General features: G+C 46.7%; 1 protein-coding gene across 1 annotated transcript; it reads left to right on the top strand.

Moving 5' to 3' along the window:
* The first annotated feature begins 1,813 nt into the window (after positions 1-1,813).
* MPL (MPL proto-oncogene, thrombopoietin receptor) lies at positions 1,814-19,451 on the top strand. The gene is made up of 12 exons (XM_066269434.1): positions 1,814-1,916; positions 2,065-2,197; positions 2,503-2,681; positions 3,409-3,707; positions 4,098-4,260; positions 4,874-5,000; positions 11,033-11,214; positions 11,386-11,528; positions 14,636-14,795; positions 15,006-15,102; positions 17,173-17,260; positions 17,492-19,451. The coding sequence occupies exons 1-12, from the start codon at positions 1,838-1,840 to the stop codon at positions 17,777-17,779; spliced, it is 1,938 nt and encodes a 645-aa protein (XP_066125531.1). The 5' UTR covers positions 1,814-1,837; the 3' UTR covers positions 17,780-19,451.
* The last annotated feature ends 909 nt before the right edge of the window (positions 19,452-20,360 follow it).

Raw genomic sequence — 20,360 nt, 5'->3', positions numbered from 1 at the left:
AGATTCTGCATTTCTCATATGTGCCTTGACAGGGAAGGGGGGCTCTAGCCGAGCCAGTGACCCCTTGCTCAAGCCAGTGACCTTTGGGCTCAAGCCAGTGACCATGGGGTCATGCCCATGGTCCCACGCTTGAGTTGGCAACCTCAGGGTTTTGCTTGAGACTTGTTTGGAGGTTCTAGCAGGGGAGTGCAGCAACTTGTACACCCTTGACCAAAGAATGGTCCTCTCCTCTATCGGGGAAGGTCGTCCTCTTTGACCGAGCACATAGCTTCAGGAGGGATACACATGAAGCGGTGAGGGAGGAAGGGGACACTGCCTAGCCAGCCAGATTAGCCGAATCAACCCTGGCGATCAATGGGGTGACAGATGTCACAGCCAGATCGCCCTCACATCCAACCTCAGAGTTTTGAACCTGGATTCTCAGCGTCCCAGGCCAATGCTCTATCCACTGTGCCACTGCCGGGTCAGACTCAAGATTCTGCATTTCTAACAAATGCAGGAACAGCGTTCTAAGGTAAAGCTTTTGCTGCTGGTTTGTAGACCACACTTTGAGCAGCAAAGGTTGAGAAGTGGCTGTGCAGCGATCTACAGTGAAAGTGGCACATTCGGTTCCAGGGAGAATGTTCATTTGTGCATGAAGTCACAGAACCCATTAAAGTGGAAAGAGCCACTGTCTTGTTGTTGTGAAGCTGATGATCATTTCTGGGCAGATTACATTTTCCAGGAGCTAGGCACTTCCTGAACTTTTACCTCTGAGTAGGTATGTGAACTGGAGCAAATCTTTGACTTCTCTGCATCTGTTTCATCATCTCTCCAACGGGAATAATAAGACTATTGTGGGGATTAGCTGAGTCATTAAGTGTAAAGCACTTACAACATGGCAGCATAGTAAGTGGTCAGTAAATATTAACTATTCTTGTTGATATAGTGTGTCCACAAAGTCATGGTGCACTTTCCACCGGTCACAGGAAAGCAACAAAAGACGATAGAAGTGTGAAATCTGCACCAAATAAAAGGAAAACTCTCCCAGTTTCATGCCTATTCAGTGCAGTTTGATGTGGGCTCACGCACAGATTTTTTAGGGCTCCTTAGGTAGCTATCCCATATAGCCTCTACAGACTCATCACTGACTGATGGCCTATCAGAACGGGGTTTCTCCACCAAACTGCCGGTTTACTTCAACTGCTTATCCCACCGAGTAATGTTATTCCTATGTGGTGGTGCTTTGTTATAAACGCACCGATATTCACATTGCACTTTGGTCATGGATTCGAATTTAGAAAGCCACAGAACACACTGAACTTTCCTTTGTACCGTCCACATCTCGACTGGCATGGCCGTGGGCTGCTCCTCTGTATACACGGTGTTACATCATCATCTGCGCATGCGCACATGCTGCCACATCATCCGACAGAAACTGGGAGGGTTTTCTTTTTATTTGGTGTAGATTTCACATTTCTATTGTCTTTTGTTGCTTTCCTATGACCCGTCAAAAGTGCACCATGACTTTACGGACACACTGTAGTATACCTTTTACAATAATTAACATAGGCACATATGGAGGCTTAGTCTCCTTCTGATACATGGTCAAAAATATAACCCCACCTCCCTCCCACCAAAAGGCCTGGTTCCTCTCTTTCAAATTGTTCTTACCCTTCTGGCCCACTCCCCCTCCCCTGGCCCCTGGCCCCAGTGTGGTCTGGATGGGCCCCAGAGGGACAGGGACAGGACGTGGGGCTGTATCTGACAGGAACCTGAGGGGCTGGCCTGGGAGGGGATTGGGGCCCGGCTTCCTGAAGGGAGGATGGGCTAAGGCAGGCACACAGTGCCGGAGAAGATGCCCTCCTGGGCCCTCTTGGCGGTCACCTCCTGCCTCTTCCTGGTCCCCCAAAACCTGGCACAAGTCACCAGCCAAGGTGAGGTGTGTGGAGGGTGGAGATCATTTATAGCCAGGAAGAGGGAGCCCTGGGAGGGTGCAAGTTAGGAGGCTCCCACTGGTCCCCTACTCTTTCCCATAAACATGCCTGGAAGGACCCAGAACCCAACTCACCAGCTGTTCCTCAGATGCCTCCTTGATGGCCTCGGACTCAGAGTCCCTGAACTGTTTTTCTCGAACATTTGAAGACCTCACTTGCTTCTGGGATGAGAAAGAGGCAGCACCCAATGGAACATACCAGCTGCTGTACGCCTACCCAGGGTATGTGCCGGGCTGTGCCCCAGTCCCCTGTATCTGTCTGTCCTTACCACAGCTGGGCCCCACCCCAGTAACTTCCCTGCCTTTAGCCCTGTAAGAGAATTACCTCAAGTACATGCCCTAGGTAGTGTCTTAATGAACCAATGTGCTTTGGACAGATCCAGTTCAAGCCCCTACATAGCCCCTCATCTCACCTGTCCGAGGCACTGAGAAGAAAAAGGAAGTAATGGGAATAGAAGTAGGGCTCGGGCCCAGCCTGGGTCTGGAGGTGGCCAGGTAGGTAGGATGGGCTTTTCCTGTGCCCACAGGGAGGAGCCCCGTGCCTGCCCCCTGAGTGCCCAGAGTGTTCCCCCAGTTGGAACTCGATATATATGCCAGTTTCCAGCCCAGGATGAAGTACGTCTCTTCTTTCCACTGCACCTCTGGGTGAAGAATGTGTTTCTGAACCAGAATCTGATCCAGCGGGTGCTCTTTGTGGACAGTGTGGGTAAGGGCCATCTTCCTGTCACACTGGACCCTCTCTTTGCTGCCCTCAGGCCACATAAAGTCAGGCTGGTCAGTGCTCTTTCAGGACAACATGTAAGCCCTCCATTACTAGACCCGTAGAGACACACCAAGGCGCCCTTATCATTCCTCCCAGCCTTGGCTTCTAGAGCCAGACTTCATTTCACATCAGAGACACCCTGGACCTTCCATCATTCACCTATTCATTTACACACTCATTCAACAGTTACAGATTACCCATATGTGCCAGGCACTGTGCTAGGTGACAAGGATACAGAGATCCTTGCTCTTGATGAAAAGAGATTCCTGCTCTTGAGGAGTGCCGTGTCTAACTAACCTGAAATGAGGTCATCATTCTTGGGAGGAAAGGAGAACAGAGTAAGTTCTGCCCTGTCCTCCAAGAGAGCCAGTCAGCCTCCAGCACCCTTCTCTACACTCCAAGGGTTAAACTATAGACCAGCGGTTCTCAACCTGTGGGTCACGACCCCAGCAGGTCGAATGACCAAAACACAGGGGTCGCCTAAAGCCATCGGAAATACATGTTTTATTTAAAAATGTATTGTATAATAAATATGTATTTTCCGATGGCTCTAGGCGACCCCTGTGTTTTGGTCGTTCGACCCCCGCCAAGGTCGCGACCCACAGGTTGAGAACCGCTGCTATAGACTGTGGCACTCAGAGAGTTCTGATGCGCCCTGTCTTGCCCTCAGGCCTACCAGCTCCACCCAGTATCATCAAGGCCACGAGCGGGAGCCAACCAGGGGAACTTCAGATCAGCTGGAAAGACCCAGCTCCCGAAATCAGTGATTTCCTGAGGCACCAACTCCGCTATGGCCCCAAGGATCCCAGGAACTCCACTGGTCTCACAGTCATGCAGTTGCTGTCCACAGAAACCTGCTGCCCAGTTCTGCGGAGGCCAAACCCAGCCTCAGCTCTGGACCAGCGTGCATGTGCGCAGCCCATGATGCCCCAGCAGGATGGACCGCTGCAGACCTCCCCTACTAGAGAAGTATCCTGGCATTTGTCCACCCCATTTCCTATCTCCTACCCCTAATTTTGCCTCAAGAAAGGATAGGCCATACTTTGGGGATTCCAGACTAGGTTCATCCTTGAAGTATGAACTCTGATTAGTCTTCAGGAACTGTGTCTATTTAGAGATCTCCCACTGTGGGTCATTCACGCCAACAAAATTGAGATCTTTGAGTCTCCAAATGAATGAGGTGTCCCCTAAAAGCCCCTGAACACCACCTGAAACCCACTGACCTGGCCCCCAATCAGTGTGTATATCTCTCGTAAGGACCTGAGCATCTCTCCACAGGCATGCTGTGGGGCTTCAGATATAAGAGATGGAGGCTGTCTTGGCTGACCTAGATTCTGAGGCTGGGATTCTTCTCTCGAGGCTCCATCTCTGACAGTGATGAGAGGAAGCTGCCTCATCTCAGGGCTCCAGCCTGGGAACTCCTACTGGCTCCAGCTGCGCAGCCAACCGGATGGGGTCTCCCTCCATGGCTCCTGGGGCCCCTGGTCCCTACCTGCAACTGTGGACCTGCCTGGAGATGCAGGTGAGTCAGTAAAGGAATGGGGAGATGAAGAGGAAATAAAAACACCTCTAGGGAGGTCTGGACTAGACATGAAAGCTCTGATAACCATGATCCTTCCTGACAACCTCAAACTTGCCACTGGACAGAGTGAACTATGTTCTGGGAGAAAGCAAAGAATAGGAGTAAATGTTACAAGTTTTGTGTGTAAAGATAATCAAGATACCCTATAGAGCAGGGGTAGTCAACTTTTTACACCTACCGCCCACTTTTGTATCTCTATTAGTAGTAAAACTTTCTAACTGCCCACCGGTTCCACAGTAATGGTGATTTATAAAGTAGGGAAGTAACTTTACTTTATAAAATTTATAAAGCAGAGATATAGCAAGTTAAAGCATATAATAATAATTACTTACCAAGTACTTTATGTCGGATTTTCACTAAGTTAGGCAAAATAAATCTTTATAAAACAACGTACTATAGTTAAGTCTATCTTTTTATGTATACTTTCGTTGCTCCGCTACCGCCCTCCATGAAAGCTGGAACGCCTACTAGTGGGCGGTAGGGACCAGGTTGACTACCACTGCTATAGAGTGGGAGCATGTGGGCCCTGATGAGACTTCTTTCTCTGATTCAGTGGAAATCGGACTACAGTGCTTTACCTTGGACCTGAAGAATGTTACCTGTCAGTGGCAGCACCAGGACAATGCTAGCTCCCAAGGCTTCTTCTATCACAGCAGGCCATGGTGCTGTCCCAGAGACAGGTGAGAGTTGAACTTCTGATTGAGCTTGGTGTCATGGGAGAGAGGCACAGTTTGCAGAAAGAAGAGAGAGATTGTTCTTGGCCCTCTTCACTCCCCTCCCTGACCCAAAACCAAATGACCTCCATGCTCTCATCCTCAGTGGTGTTTTATCTTCTCAACCTCTCTCCATTCCCACTGGGAATGCTGTGATTTAGTTCAGCTTTACTCATGTCACCTGGACCACTGTAACAGCCTATATCCTCATTCACCTCCAGTTTAACCCCCATGCTGCTAACAGAGTGACCTTTGTTAAACTCAAACTTTGTCTGACCTTCCCCCTATTCAAATACACACTGCAACTCCATTATTTATTAAATCCAATCCAACCTTTGCCTGGTCTTCAAGAATTTCCACCAAATACCTCACTGATTTGTCACCCCCACCATATCCGATCTATAACCAAGCCTTGTTGATCTTACCTATTAAGTATCTCTAAATTTCTACTCCACTTTTTCTTCACCACTGCCATTATCCTAGTAGAGGTCATCATCATCTGTCACTTGGGTGACAGAATACTTATTAACTGATCACCTCTTGAGTCTTCCAAATCATTCTCCACACAGAAGACTTGACCCTTTACCTTCAGCCTCATGTCATACTGTGCTGCCTTTTGCTTGCCGTGCTCCAGTACTGGTCTTTGCTTCTATCTGTCATATTCCCTCCTGCTCCTGGGTCTTTGCACTATCCAGCTGTCCTGTCTTCTTTTTTTTTTTTTTTTTTTTTTTGCGAGAGAGACAGAGAGAGGAACAGATAGGGACATACAGGAAGGAAGGGAAAGAGATGAGAAACATCAATTCTTTGTTGCAGCTCCTTAGTTGTTCACTGATTGCTTTTTTTTTTTTTTTTGGTATTTTTCTGAAGCTGGAAACGGGGAGGCAGTCAGACAGACTCCCGCATGCGCCCGACCAGGATCCACCCGGCACGCCCACCAGGGGGTGATGCTCTGCCAATCCGGGGCGTTGCTCTGTTGCAACCAGAGCCACTCTAGCGCCTGAGGCAGAGGCCATGGGGCCATCCCCAGTGCCTGGGCCATCTTTTTGCTCCAATGGAGCCTCGGCTATGGGAGGGGAAGAGAGAGACAGAGAGGAAGGAGAGGGGGAGGGGTGGAGAAGCAAATGGGCGCTTCTCCTGTGTGCTCTGGCCGGAATCGAACCTGGGACTCCTGCACGCCAGGCCGACGATCTACCACTGAGCCAACTGGCCAGGGCCTGATTGCTTTCTCATATATGCCTTGATGGGGGGGGCAGGGCTCCAGCAGAGCACGTGACCCTTTGTTCAAACCAGTGACCATGGGCTCAACCCAGGAATCTTGGGCTTCAAGCCAGCAACCATGGGGTCATGTCCATGATCCCATGCTCAAGCCAGCGACCCTGCGCTCAAGCTGGGAACCTCAGGGTCTCAAACCTAGGTCCTCCGCATCCCAGTTCAATGCTCTATCCACTGTGCCACCACCTGGTCAGGCCCAGCTGTCCTGTCTTTTTATTTATTTATTTATTTATTTTTATTTATTTTTTACAGAGACAGAGAGTGAGTCAGAGAGAGGGATAGACAGGGACAGAGAGAGATGAGAAGCATCAATCATCAGTTTTTCATTGCGCGTTGCAACACCTTAGTTGTTCATTGATTGCTTTCTCATATGTGCTTTGATTGCGGGCCTTCAGCGGACCAAGTAACCCCTTGCTGGAGCCAGCGACCTTGGGTTCAAGCTGGTGGGCTTTTGCTCAAACCAGATGAGTCCGTGCTCAAGCTGGCGACCTCGGGGTCTCGAACCTGGGTCTTCTGCATCCCAGTCTGACGCTCTATTCACTGCGCCACCGCCTGGCCAAGCCCAGCTGTCCTGTCTTTACTTAACTTCTACTTATCTTTCAGACTTCAACTCAAATGTCACTTCCTCAGAGAACCCTCCCCGACGTTCCATAAGTACTTATTATAGTTACAATTTTATATTATAATTTACGGGGTTATTTAATTGATAATACAATTTTCTCTTAGAATTCCAGTTGAAAAAGGCTGATCTTGACTGTACATGATTCATGAGAGCAATGTCAGTGTCTTTTTTTGCTCACTAATTTTTTTTCACCTATCACAGTGCCTGGAACATCGTAGGTACTCAGTAAAAAAATTGTTGAATGAATGAATAATGAAACAAAACACTATTCACCGTTTTAATGTAATCTTCCAGTTTTTCTATGCATTTATATATGTCTATACAGAATACTTAATTTTTAGTAAAAACTGCATGTGTGTGTGTGTATGTGTGTGTATGTGGTTTGTTCACTTACTTTTTACTTTAAAATATGTCTTGGAGCCTGACCAGGTGGTGGCGCAGTGGATAGAGCGTTGGACTAGGATGCAGAGGACCCAGGTTTGAGACCCCGAGTTCGCCAGCTTGAGCGCGGGCTCATTTGGTTTGAGCAAAAAGCTTATCGGCTTGGACCCAAGGTCACTGGCTCGAGCAAGGGGTCACTAGGTCTACTGTAGCCCCATGGTCAAGGCACATATGAGAAAGCAATCAATGAACAACTAAAGTGCCACAACAAAAAACTGATGATTGATGCTTCTCATCTCTTTCTGTTCCTGTTTGTCTGTCCCTCCGTATCCCTCTCTCTGACTCTCTCTGTCTCTGTAAAAATAAATAAATAAATAAATAAATAAATATGTCTTGGAGATAATTACAAAAAATGCCACTCATTCTTTTTAATAACTGTATAGATTTGCATTGTATAGAGGTGCCTGAAATGGATTAAAGGGTGGCAAAACTGAAGTTATCATTTCCTCTGCTAAAATCTGCTCCTCCTCTTGTCCTCCATCCTACCATCAACCTAATTTTTTCAAGCGTGAAACATGGAAATCACCGTAGATTTCTGCCATTTAAACACCCTCGAGGTCCAATCAGGAATAGTCTTATCATTTCTACCTCTTCAGCGTCCCTTAAATCCAGCTATTTCCTGCTACCTCCATTGCCACAACTTGCTTTTCAGACCTCATCACTTCGCACATGTAACACCATAACAGTGTCCTAATGGATTTACCTCCTTCTAGTCCACCCTCACAAATCTTTGCCTACAAACTACAGTTAGAGTGACCTTCCTAAAGTACAAAGCCAATTCTGATAATTCCGTTTAAAATCCTTAAATGTCTCCACAGTTACTACAAGATTGAGTTCAAGCCCCTTAGAAAGGCCACCGGGCCATCCATGACCTTGGTCTGCCCTCTCACATTTACCACTCACCACCAAGCCCTCTATGCTAAAAGCATTCCGCACCACTTAGAATTCCCCCCAAAGCACTGTATCTCTTATCTGTACCCAAGCATGTGCCTCAGATGCCCTTTGCTTCTATTTATAGTCCAAGACTCCATTTAAGCTCTGCCTTGTCCAGGAAGTATTCTCCTGGGTGAGATCTTCCTCCTTGATACTCCTGAACCAGCCTGTGCGCATCACAGAAAAATACCACCTATTGTTGGTATTTTGTTGTTGTTGTTGCTTGTTTTTCTGCCTTTCCCACTGAAAAGAGAGCTCCTTGAAGATGATTCCTCTATGTATTCATAGGACCTAGAACCGTGCCAGGCACATAGTGTCAATTATTTGATAAATAAGTGAGTAAACATATAAATACATAAAATGATAAATAATCTTAGTAATAACTAGCCATTTGTGGGTTATAATCGGGAAGGAGACACAATTCATTTGTTTATTTTATTTTATTTTTTTACAGAGACAGAGAGAGAGTCAGAGTGAGGGATAGACAGGGACAGACAGACAGGAACGGAGAGATGAGAAGCATCAATCATTAGTTTTTCATTGCACATTGCGACACCTTAGTTGTTCATTGATTGCTCTCTCATATATGCCTTGACCATGGGCCTTCAGCAGACCGAGTAACCCCTTGCTTGAGCCAGAGACCTTGGGTCCAAGTTGGTGAATTTTTGCTCAAATCAGATGAGCCCACGCTCAAGCTGGCGACCTCGGGGTCTCGAACCTGGGTCCTTCCGCATCCCAGTCTGACGCTCTATCCACTGCACCACCGCCTGGTCAGGCACAATTCATTTGTTTAATGAACAGTTATCAAAGGTAACTATGCCAAGCACTGGGGTTGGAGTGACAAATAAATCAGGAAAGATTCCAGCATGGTTGAGGCTTACATTTTAGTGGGGTGGGGGGTGATAAGTAAGTAATAAAGAAACAAGATTATATGATAGAAACTCAGCGGGAGGCCTGACCAGGCGGTGGCGCAGTGGATAGAGCATTGGACTGGGATGTGGAGGACCCAGGTTCTAGACCCCAAAGTCACCAGCTTGAGCACGGGCTCATCTAGTTTGAGCAAAGCTCACCAGCTTGGACCCAAGGTTGCTGGCTCGAGCAAGGGGTTACTTGATCTGCTGAAGGCCCGCGGTCAAGGCACATATAAGAAAGCAATCAATGAACAACTAAGGTGTCTCAACAAAAAACAAATGATTGATGCTCCTCATCTCTCTCTGTTCCTGTCTGTCTGTCCCTGCCTATCCCTCTCTCTGACTCTCTGTCTCTGTAAAATAAAAAATAAAAATAATAAAATAAAATAAAAAAAGAAACTAAGCAGGAATCGGATGGGGAAGGGTGCTAATTTAGATTGAGGTCAGAGAAAGTCTCACTAAGGAGGTAGGTGACAGTTGAGCTAAAACCTAAGTGGCAAGAAGGAATAAGTCACAGGAAAATCTAGAATCAGAGCAATCCAGGGCAAAGTGAAGTGCAGAGAGAGTGCATCTGGCATAACTGTAGTACAGAAGAAAGGCCCATGTGGATAAAGGGTGGTAAACTGGTATGAGAATTGTAGGCCATGTAAATGGTGGGGTAGGGAGCTGCTAAGTCATATAGAGTCCTGAAGGCTGGTTTGGCATTTGGATTTTATTCAAAGTGGGATGGGAAGCCATAAAGTATATTAAGCAGAGGAGTGACATGATCTGATTTACTTTTTTAAGAGATATGTTTTTTTGTGACATTATAATGAGGCAAGAGTAGAAGCAGGACCCCAGTTAGAGATTTGTATTAATCCAGGCAAGAGATAATGGGTGATTTTATCTAATGTGGCAGTGGTCAAGGTCAAAATAAATGTCCTGACCAGGCAGCAGTGCAGTGGATAGAACATCGGCCTGGGATGCTGGGATGCTAAGGACCCAGGTTCAAAACCCCATGGTCACTGGCTTGAGCCCAAAGGTTGCTGGCTTGAAGCCCAAGGTCACTGGCTTGAGCAAGGGATCACTGGCTCAGCTGGAGTCCCCAAGTCAAGCCACATATGAGAAAGCAATCAATGAACAACTAAGGTGCTGCAACTACGAGTTGATGTTTCTCATCTCTCTCCCTTCCTGTCTGTCTGTTCCTGTCTCTTTGTGTCTGTCTCTCTCACACACACAAAAAAAGAAAATATAAAAATAAATGGACAGATTTGTGATATATTCTGGACATTTTGGAATCAAATTCTGGTAGCTGTATGAAAAACAAATTGAAGGGAGTGACAAAAATGGAGACAGAAAAGCCAGATAGAAAGTTGTTGTAATAATCTAATAGTAAAATAACACACAGAGGTGACTAAAAAGGTTGCTTTATGAGAGCAAATTTAAAACATAAGGATATTCCTGCAGAAAGATGAAGACTCTTTAATCTGTGAGAGAATCCTGTGAAGTAGGTATTAGTAACCCATTTACAAGTGAGGAACTTGAGACAGAGATAAACCAAGTAATTTGCCCAGAGTTATACAGCAAGCCAAGATCTGAACTCTATAGCCCATACTATCTTCACGTGTCATCTGACTCCTTCCTTGAGAAGAAGAGGCTGGACACCAAACATCAGAAAACAAAACATTATTGGCACAAAGACAGAGAAAGCCCTGGAGGCCCATCCAAGAGATGAGTTAGTTTATAATGCATGCAGGGCATAGCCACTGTGGGATGAAGATCAGGACTGGTTGGTCTCTGAGGCAGGCACGATTCAACGATTCTATGGGGCTGATTCTTAGGGATCCCATCTGGGAGCAATGTGAAGAGGAGAAGAAAAATCCAGGATTACAACCTCCCCAGTTCTCTCGCTGCCACTTCAAGTCACGAAATGACAGTGTTATTCACATCCTTGTGGAGGTGAACACAGCCCAGGGTGCTTTTCACAGCTACCTGGGCTCCCCTTTCTGGATCCACCAGGCTGGTGAGAATTTTCTTCCCCTCTCCCACCTAGTCTCCCCACTCCAACACTCCCCCTCCATATCTGACCCTATGCCCAGAATCACCATTTCTAACACTTCTGACCCATGGCCCTGGTTGCATGATGTCTCATGCACAGAAGGGCTTAGGCCAGTCCCTGATGACATCCCTGTAGTGCTCATCCCCTCTCCAAACTTGCACTGGAGGGAAGTTTCCAGTGGGCAGCTGGAACTGGAATGGCAGCACCCATCATCCTGGGCAGCCCAAGAGACCTGCTATCAGCTCCGATACACAGGAGAAGGCCATCAAGACTGGAAGGTAAGGTCAAGGAACAAATGCCCACCAACCTCACCACACAGGGTATTCCTGAGTTTCACCATGCCTGTTATCAGGGTGAGGGTGTCCATGTGTTCATGTCTAGGCTTGTGTATCTGTGTTTACCTGACTCAACTGGTATCTTAATTTCTCTTTGGCATCTGACACTGCTGACTACTCCCATTTAAAATTTTCTCTTCCGGCCCTGGCTGGTTGGCTCAGTGGTAGAGCGTCAGCCTGGCATGCCGGAGTCCCGGGTTCGATTCTCGGCCAGGGCACACAGGAGAAGTGCCCATCTGCTTCTCCACCCCTTCCCCTCTCCTTCCTCTCTGTCTCTCTCTTCCCCTCCTGCAGCCAAGGCTCCATTGGAGCAAAGTTGGCCCGGGCGCTGAGGATGGCTCTGTGGCCTCTGCCTCAGGCGCTAGAATGGCTCTGATTGCGGCAGAGCAATGCCCCAGATGGGCGGAGCATCGCCCCCTGGTGGGCATGCCGGGTGGATCCCGGTTGGGCGCATGCGGGAGTCTATCTGACTGCCTCTCCGTTTCCAGCTTCAGAAAAATTAAAAAAAAAATTTTTTTTTCTCTTCCTTTGCCACTGGGATATCAGTCTCTCCTGGTTCTTATACTACCTCTCTGACCAATCCTTCTCATTCTCCTTTCCTGGCTCTCTCTTTTTCACACACCCCCACCCCTTTAATATGTTGTGCTTCCTACAGGTCCATCTAGACTCTTTTCTCCTCTAGATAAATACATATGCTTTCCCTAGGTGAGTTCTTCAACTCCAAGGTTTTAACAACCATATATTAACCATCCCAACCTTACTATATAGAAAGGAAATTCTAACCATAGGCAAATTACCTAAACTTTTGAAGTCCCAGATTCTTCATTGGGGAAATGAGAATAAAGCTACCTACCTTCCAGAGTTACAGTAAAGATAAATTATATAAATATCTAGCATACTGCCTGACAGATAGAAGGTACTTATATACATTAGTTGAATCTTAGTTTCTTTTTCTACCTTTGTTCTGATTTACCACATACACAGTATATACAACTTCTTAACAGACAGATCTACTTAAAACCTTCGTGGGCATTTCAGATTCATACAGTAGTTCCCCCCTTATTTGTGGGGGATACAGTCCAAGACCCCTAATGGATGCCTGAAACCAGGGATAATACCAAAACCTATATATTGTTTTTTCCTATACATACATAACATTTAATGGCTTCTCTTTGGCGTATCCAAATTATCAGCATCACTACTCTTGCACTGTGGGGCTATTATTAAGTAAAATAAAGGTTACTTGAACACAAACATTGCGATACCTTAACAGTCAATCTGCTAACTGAGATAGCTACATAGGAACTATCAGGCAGGATGGAGGGATGGATTGTGTCCTGAGTGGTATGGAGTGGGATGGCATGAGCTCTCCTCCACTACTCAGAATGGCATGCAATTTAAAACTTACGCGTTGTTTATTTCTGCAATTTTCCATTTAATATTTTGGAATACAGTTGAGCGTGGGTAACAAATTGTGGAAAATAAAACTGTGGATAAGGAGGGACTACTATATCCAAAACTTAACTCATCCACAGTCCACAAATCTTAAGTATGCAGTTGATTAATTTGTAAATGCATATACAGCCATGTAACCATTATCCAGATCATGATGTTATTTCTAGCACCCAGCAGCCTCTCATGATCCTACAGAGGCACAACTCCCTTCCAAGGTAACCTCTATTCCAACATTACCATTGATAAGTTTGACTGTTACTGAAGTTAATAAAATGGAGCCATATAGTATTGCTTCCTCAAACTTACTTCTCCTGTGTACCCTGTCTCTAACAATGTTACCACCTTACCCAATTGCCTAAACCTGGAATCCTCCTCGACTCTTCTTTCTTTTGTTTTGTCCCTTACCTCTATTTATCAACAAATAAGCTGAGTTTATTGTACTAACAATCCTCACATCCCTCCTACCACTGTCTTAGCCTCATCATTGACCGTTCAGCCTGGACATCATGCTCTTAGCACACTGAACTACTCTGTAGTCCCCAGCCAAGCAACTCAGGCAGCACTAAATGTGCTTTTATGCTCCTGGTACCTTAGTTATATCATTATTATAGCACTAATTACCTGTAATTATTTACTTGTTTGTATGTCTATTAGACATGTGAGGGACCATATTTCATTTATCTTTTTCCCCAGTGCCTAGCCCAATGCTTGGCATATCACAAGCAGTTCATGCTTGCTAAATGATTAAGTTAATAAAGTTTCCCTGGCCCTGGCCGGATGGCTCAGTGGTAGTGTCTGCCAAGCGTATGGAAGTACTGGGTTTGATTCCTGGTCAGGACACATAGGAGAAGAGACTGTTTCTCTATTCCCCTCATCCTTCTCTCTTTCTCTTGCTGAGAATGGCTCCCTGGAGCCTCCACTTCAGGCACTAAAAATAGCATGGTCGCGAGCATTGGCCCCAGATGGGCAGAGCATTGGCCCTAGTCGGGGACGCCATGTGGATCCCAGTCAGGGTGCATACCAGAGTCTGTCAATCTCCCCTCCACTCACTTAAATTTTTTTAAAAAGTTTCTCTGCTTATACACACCATGCTTATACCCTCTGCTGGAGGTGGTACTTCTTTCTACCCCCAGCACCTTGAGTAATTCTGGCATCCTCTGTTGAATGTGTGTGACTTGCAAAGGGCCCTGTGTATCTGAGTGTGTCTGGAATTTCCATTGCTTCTGGCAGGATGTCCACGTGTCCCGGTCAGTGTCTGTGCACCAGGATCTGTCGGTTGTATCGTATGTATTTCCATAAGAATGAGCAGTTCTTCGTGTACTGAGGTCTGTGTGTCAGGCCGCGCTTCTCTCGGGCTGGGCAAGCCTCCCTCTCAGGGTGAGGCCGTGGGCAGGGGGAGATGTTCTGTTTTTGCGGGTGTCCTATCTTCCAAATTTCCACCGGGGTGCATGTTTTCTGTCAGTGAGGCTCTTTGAGGGGAACCCCTGGGAATCCAAGTGGTAAGATTTTGGTAATCAATGCCAATCTCTCGTGGGCTGGATGCTCGCCCATCCGCACCGGGAGCCTGACCACCTGCTTGCTTCTCCTTTGCACAGGTGCTGGAGCCGCCCCTCGGGGCCCAGGGAGAGACCCTGGAGCTGCGCCCGCGCTCCCGCTACCGTTTACAGTTGCGCGCCAGGCTCCACGGGCCCACCTACCAAGGCCCCTGGAGCGCCTGGTCCGACCCAGTGAGGGTAGAGACCGCCTCCGAGACTGGTGAGGGACCCCCCGGTGCAAAGACGGTCTAAGACAGCGTGAGAGGAGGGGCGCCGGCACAGCGGGGGTGGGGCTCCGACCGCACTGGTCTGCGGCTGCGCAGACGTACGCGGCGCTTGGGTCAACGAGGGGCGGGGCCAGGGCGGGGTTGGCAGGACCCGGGGACGGGGCTCCGGCTAAGCGTGGCCGAGGTCTGACTTCATCCCTTAGCATGGATCTCCCTGGTGACCGCTCTGCTCCTGGTCCTGGGTCTCAGCGCTCTTCTGGGCCTGCTGCTGCTGAGGTGGCAGTTTCCTGCGCACTACAGGTACCGCCCGGTCAGGCAGGAGACGGGGCCGTGGTCAGGGCGGGCCGGAGGCCTCTAAATAAGCATTCCAAGCTCTCTCTGACACCCGCTTTCCGGACAACAGCAAGTCCACACCTGTGGCTTCAGCAGCTTCCTGCACGTCTTCCCTGAGGGTCGCACCGCTTCCTAACGCTAACATGTCCACTGTACTGGACACCTCAAACTGCCCCACCTCCTGGCTCCTCATCTCAGTAACAGAGCTACTGTCCACCTGTGACCTGAGCCAAAACACTTCTGCGCCTCCCTCCTTATCCAGTCTGATCTGGTCTGGTCATACCACCTCCTAAACCTCGCTCAAACAATGACCCCTTTTCTCTAGTCCTACAGACACCTGACTCACTGAAACAAACAGTGCCTCTTCTCCCTCCAATTTGCCCTATGCAGCCACCAGAAAAACATTTCTAAACTGCCCACATGAATTTATCGTGTCTCCTTCAATCTCCTTATTAGCTCCCAGGACAGAGTTCAGATTCTAGGATGACAGGCAAAGCTCCGCCAAATCCGGCCCTTGCCACCATGTCCACCCTCTTCCACCCTGTGCATTAACCTTGCCAAACTGTTGGTGATTTTCTCCACAAATCAAGTGGTTTTACTTCTCAGTGCCTTTGTACATAATGTCCCCTCTGTCAGGAATACCCTCCCTGGATGACTAATACTCATTAACAGTATCTTTAAATAACTTTCTTCACCAGTTCCAGGGAAACCTTTCCTAACCTTCCCCTATTGGCTACTCTCTACCTTTTCTAACCCTCCCCTATTGGCTACTCTCTACATGTCCCTATGCAGATTTTTTTTCATAGTACCAGTAGCATTTTAGTAGCATTTTACTGCATTTATTTCTTTATATATCTTCCCTGTACCTTATTCAGTCATCTTTAAATCCTAAGCACAGTTTTTGCCAATATAGCACACCCTTAAATAAATGTTATTAATAAATGACTTATTTATGTGGGAAGACTAAGATTGAGCAGAAATGTCGAAGGTATAAACAGAAAAAGTAAAATCCATACCACTTCAGTCTTTCAACTGGTAACATCTCTTGACTCGAAGACTCAGCTCAGAAGGCAACTCTTTTGATGACCCTAGACTATCATCTCTCTTTGAACATATCTGTCCTTGAACTTTTAATCTCCTCATGTATAAGAGCAGTCTGGAATTTAGCCTCTATGCAGGTAATCAGATACAACAAAAAAGTTAGGGAAGAAGAAGGAGGTGGTGCTGAACCAGACATAGTTCCTTTTCTCCGATTTATCAGATAAATCACTCCTCCTCCCCTGGAGAGATAAGAGTGGGGTCACAGAAGAAGCCTGAAATGTTGTTCAGCTAAAGTCCCTCCAGGTGGAAATACGAACCTAAAGAATTGGAGGTTCCCCCCACATACTTTAATCCATACTCTTCACAGATAGATCACCTTCCCCAGTAGCTTAATAAACTCTACTAGCTCTCTTCATTCATTCATTGAACTAATTTCTTGAGCACCTATTATGGGCCACACACTGTTCTACACCCTGAAGATATAGGAGTGAACAAAATAGACAAATTCTTTGCTCTCATGAAGCTTACATTCTATTGGGGTGAGACAGACAAAAACAATATATATAATAACAATAAATATACAATTAGTCAACTGTTATAAAAAAAATAAAGTAGAGCAGGAGATAAGAGTGATGGGGAAGAGAGGTGGTACTATTTTAATAAGGCAGTCAGGGAAGAACTCAGTCTCAGGGTGGCACTTGAGCAGAAACCTAAATGAAGTAAGGGACTAAATTGAGTGTTCCAGATAGAAAAGAAAGTGCAAAGGCCCTAAAGCAGAATGTTTAAGGACACTTGGTACCACTCCTTTTTGAACCTCCTCACCACTACCTTCCCTCCCCCACCTGAGGTTTCCTTGGCACCTAAGCTCTTACTTTGTTACCTTGACTACACTCTCACGCTTTACTCACGCACCCCCCCCCACCCCCACTCAGTGTTCTCTTCCTCCCTTTCGACTCACTCACATGAGTCAGTCTCCTTCCCTTCCTTTTCCCTAAGGAGCCTGAGGCATGCCCTGTGGCCCTCACTTCCAGACCTGCACCGGGTCCTAGGCCAGTACCTTAGGGACACTGCAGCCCTGAGTCCGGTGAGTGCACTCCCTTCCCTACTACCCACCACTAGTCCTACCTGGAGCTGGATCCTTGCCCATACAACACAACTTTTCCAAGACCATTGCCCCTCAGCATTCTGTCCCCCTGGGTCCTACATTCTGTCCCCCTGGGTCCTACCCCCAGCCAAACCATCCTGCCTACATAATCTGGGTCTGCCTCCCACAGGACCCGCTAATCCAGACCCCTTTCCCTCCCATCTGTCCTAGCCCAAGGCTGCAGTCTCAGATGTCTGTGAGGAAGTGGAACCCAGCCTCCTTGAAATTCTACCTAAATCTTCAGAGAAGACTCCCTTGCCCCTATGTTCCTCCCAGGCCCAGATGGACTACCGAGGATTGCAGCCCTCTTGCTTGGGGACCATGCCTCTGTCTGTATGCCTATCCATGGCTGAGTCAGGGTCCTACTGCACCACTCATATTGCCAACCATTCCTATTTACCACTGACCTGTTGGCAGGCCCCTCACTCTCAGTACCATGGACAGATCCAAACCCTCTAGACCTTTCTTCCCACCCTGTCTACTCAGCCACCCACACCCACACCATACACATCTCAGACCTCACTTCCATCCCCCTTGGGGACCCTCATAGCTGGACTAAACACACACTGATCTTGAGTACTGCTGCTGACATAAATCCAGGACCCTCTTTCCTCAGGCAAAGCTCATTTGACTAAGCACCAACTTCCACCCTCTTTCTCTCTCCTCTTTAATGCCACACTCCTTGAAAAGAAGTCTTCACATACCCACTTCTCATTTGCTCTTTGGACTACTTCAATTAGTTCTCCTACTACCACTTTGCTAATGATACTGCCAGGCGAAATTCACCTCAAACTTTCTAACTGCAAGATTCAAAAGGATCTTGTTAACCCTTCATTTATTCTCTGTGGCATTTGTCATGGTGACTACCTGTTTCTCCTTTAAATTCTCTCCTCCCTTGGCTTCCATATCATCACGGTCTCCCCCGGCTTTGCTCCTCCAAGAGTTATGAGTGAAGACTCTGGAGTCAGCACTGAATTCAACTCCTGTCATCCCACTTACTCGCTGTGGACAAATAAAGTCTTCGGCCCTTAGTTTCTCATCTATAAAACAAGGGTAATGGAACCCTACAGAGAGTTGTGAAGAGGATTGAGATCATCTAAATAAAGCACAGTGCCTAGGACATAGTGTTTAATATATCTGAACAATCATAATTATTCTTTCCTGAGTCCATTCTTTTTTTTTTTTTTTATGAGTCCATTCTTAACAGTCTCCACTCCCATGCATTCTCATTGCCTTTACTTTATGCCAGCCATTCCAAAGTTGTCTCCAGCCCAGGCTTCTACTACAGCACCTGTGATATCTTATGCAGTAACTGTTTACATGTGTGTCTCCTACTACTAGATTGTGAGCTCATTGAGGGCAAGGGCTGTGATTTGTTTTGTCTTTCTCCCCCAGTACCTAGAGTAGTGCTTGGTGCGTGGTAGTAAGCCTTCAGTAAATGTTTTCTAAATGAATGAAATCTGTCTGGACACCACTACCTTAACCCCATGCCAACCTTCCTCATCCTCTAAGGCTTAGCCATTCACATACAGCAATAAATGTGCTTAGGCCATTCTGGCTATGGATTCCCCTGACCTGTTCAAATAATTCTCAAACAAATGAATGTGTTTTTTCCTTTTTTTTTTCTTTCTGGCTCTAAACATACCCCCCATATCAGTCAGGGTCTTGGAAAAAATAGATGATACACTCAACCTGGGCATCTTTATGAGAGTTTAAAACAGGAAATATTTATAAAAATGAGGCAGGATTTAGGAAAACCATCAAGGAATAGCGCAGTACCCCAGGGCTAACAACAGCTGGGAGCTGGTTCCACCCCTGGGCACCAGAGGGGAAAGGGAGAGACTGGTTACTAGATCTGGGGAGAGTAGCTATAAGACAGGGCTGCCTGGCAGGAGTTGTGGCCTTAGGTAGAGAGATACAGCCAACCTGTGGGGACAGGGCAGGGAGGAAGCTAGGAAAATAAATAGCTCAGGGTCACTGTTCTCCCACCATCTGATCTCTGAATTGGTTTGCTAGGGCTGCCGTAACAAAGTGCCACAAACTTGGTGGCTTAAACAACAGAAATTTATTGTCTCACAGTTCTGGAGGCTAGGAGTTAAAGATATCAGCAGGGTTGGTTCATTCTGAGGGCTCTGAGAAAAAAAACTGTTCCATGCTTCTCCCCTACCTTCCAATGGTTTCCTGGCAATCTTTGGTGGGCCTTGGCTTGGTAGAAATATTCTTCTCTCTGCCTTCATCTTCACATGGCATTTGCTTTTGTGGGTCTGGGTAAATTTCCCCATTTTATAAGGACACCAGACATACTGGATTAGGGCCCACCCAAATGATTCAACTAACTACATCTGCAATTGACCCTATTTCTAAATAAAGTCATACTGTAAAGTACTGGTGTTTAGGAATTCAACATATGAATTTTGGGGGTAGGGAGACACAATTCAACCCATAATATCCTCCCATTGCTAGAACCCAAACAAACCAAAGCCCAGGGGAATCCATTGATAGAGGCCACTAGAATCAACCTCATGGGGCACAGGGCAGGGTGAGAAGAATGAAGAGCAGGTCTGGATGGAACAAATGGATGGCATTTATACTCATTTTCCATCATTTGTTTTCCAGCTATGTTCAAGGCTATTGGTCAAATAAGTTTGTAAATATAATGTATATGTTTGCTCGCTTATAGTTTGCATTGGGTGTAGGAGACAGGCTGTAAGCTGGCAAAGTCTTTATAGCCTATGACTTAGTTTTAAGACTAAGCCTTTTCCACCCTTCTAATACTTAGATCTTCTCAAAACTAAGCTTTTCTCCACAACCTTGACTGTTGCATGATAGGGGGTGGTGCACTCTTATGAGGAATCCCATTTATTCCTCAGATAAGTGGCTTTGTATCAGAGACTTCCTTATTTGTATATTGGCTTAAAGGCTTTATTTAATTTTCTACACTATAAAGTAAAGCAGACCAGGGGCGCGCGCTCTCTCTCTCTCTCTCTCTCTCTCTCTCTCTCTCTTCTGGTTCCTGCCATCAGCATTGCAGAGGCCTCCC

This window comes from Saccopteryx bilineata, chromosome 3 (assembly GCF_036850765.1).
Source record: "Saccopteryx bilineata isolate mSacBil1 chromosome 3, mSacBil1_pri_phased_curated, whole genome shotgun sequence".
Classification (NCBI taxonomy): Eukaryota; Metazoa; Chordata; class Mammalia; order Chiroptera; family Emballonuridae; genus Saccopteryx; species Saccopteryx bilineata.
The sequence above is the reverse complement of the archived record's forward strand: the minus strand, read 5'-3'. Positions and strand labels throughout refer to the sequence as shown.

Coding starts and splice junctions, on each gene's coding strand:
- MPL (XM_066269434.1), top strand. CDS start 1,838: ATGCCCTCCTGGGCCCTCTTGGCGGTCACCTCCTGCCTCTTCCTGGTC. Junction 5,001..11,032: donor TGGTGCTGTCCCAGAGACAG/GTGAGAGTTGAA, acceptor GCTGATTCTTAG/GGATCCCATCTGGGAGCAAT. Junction 11,215..11,385: donor TTTCTGGATCCACCAGGCTG/GTGAGAATTTTC, acceptor ACATCCCTGTAG/TGCTCATCCCCTCTCCAAAC.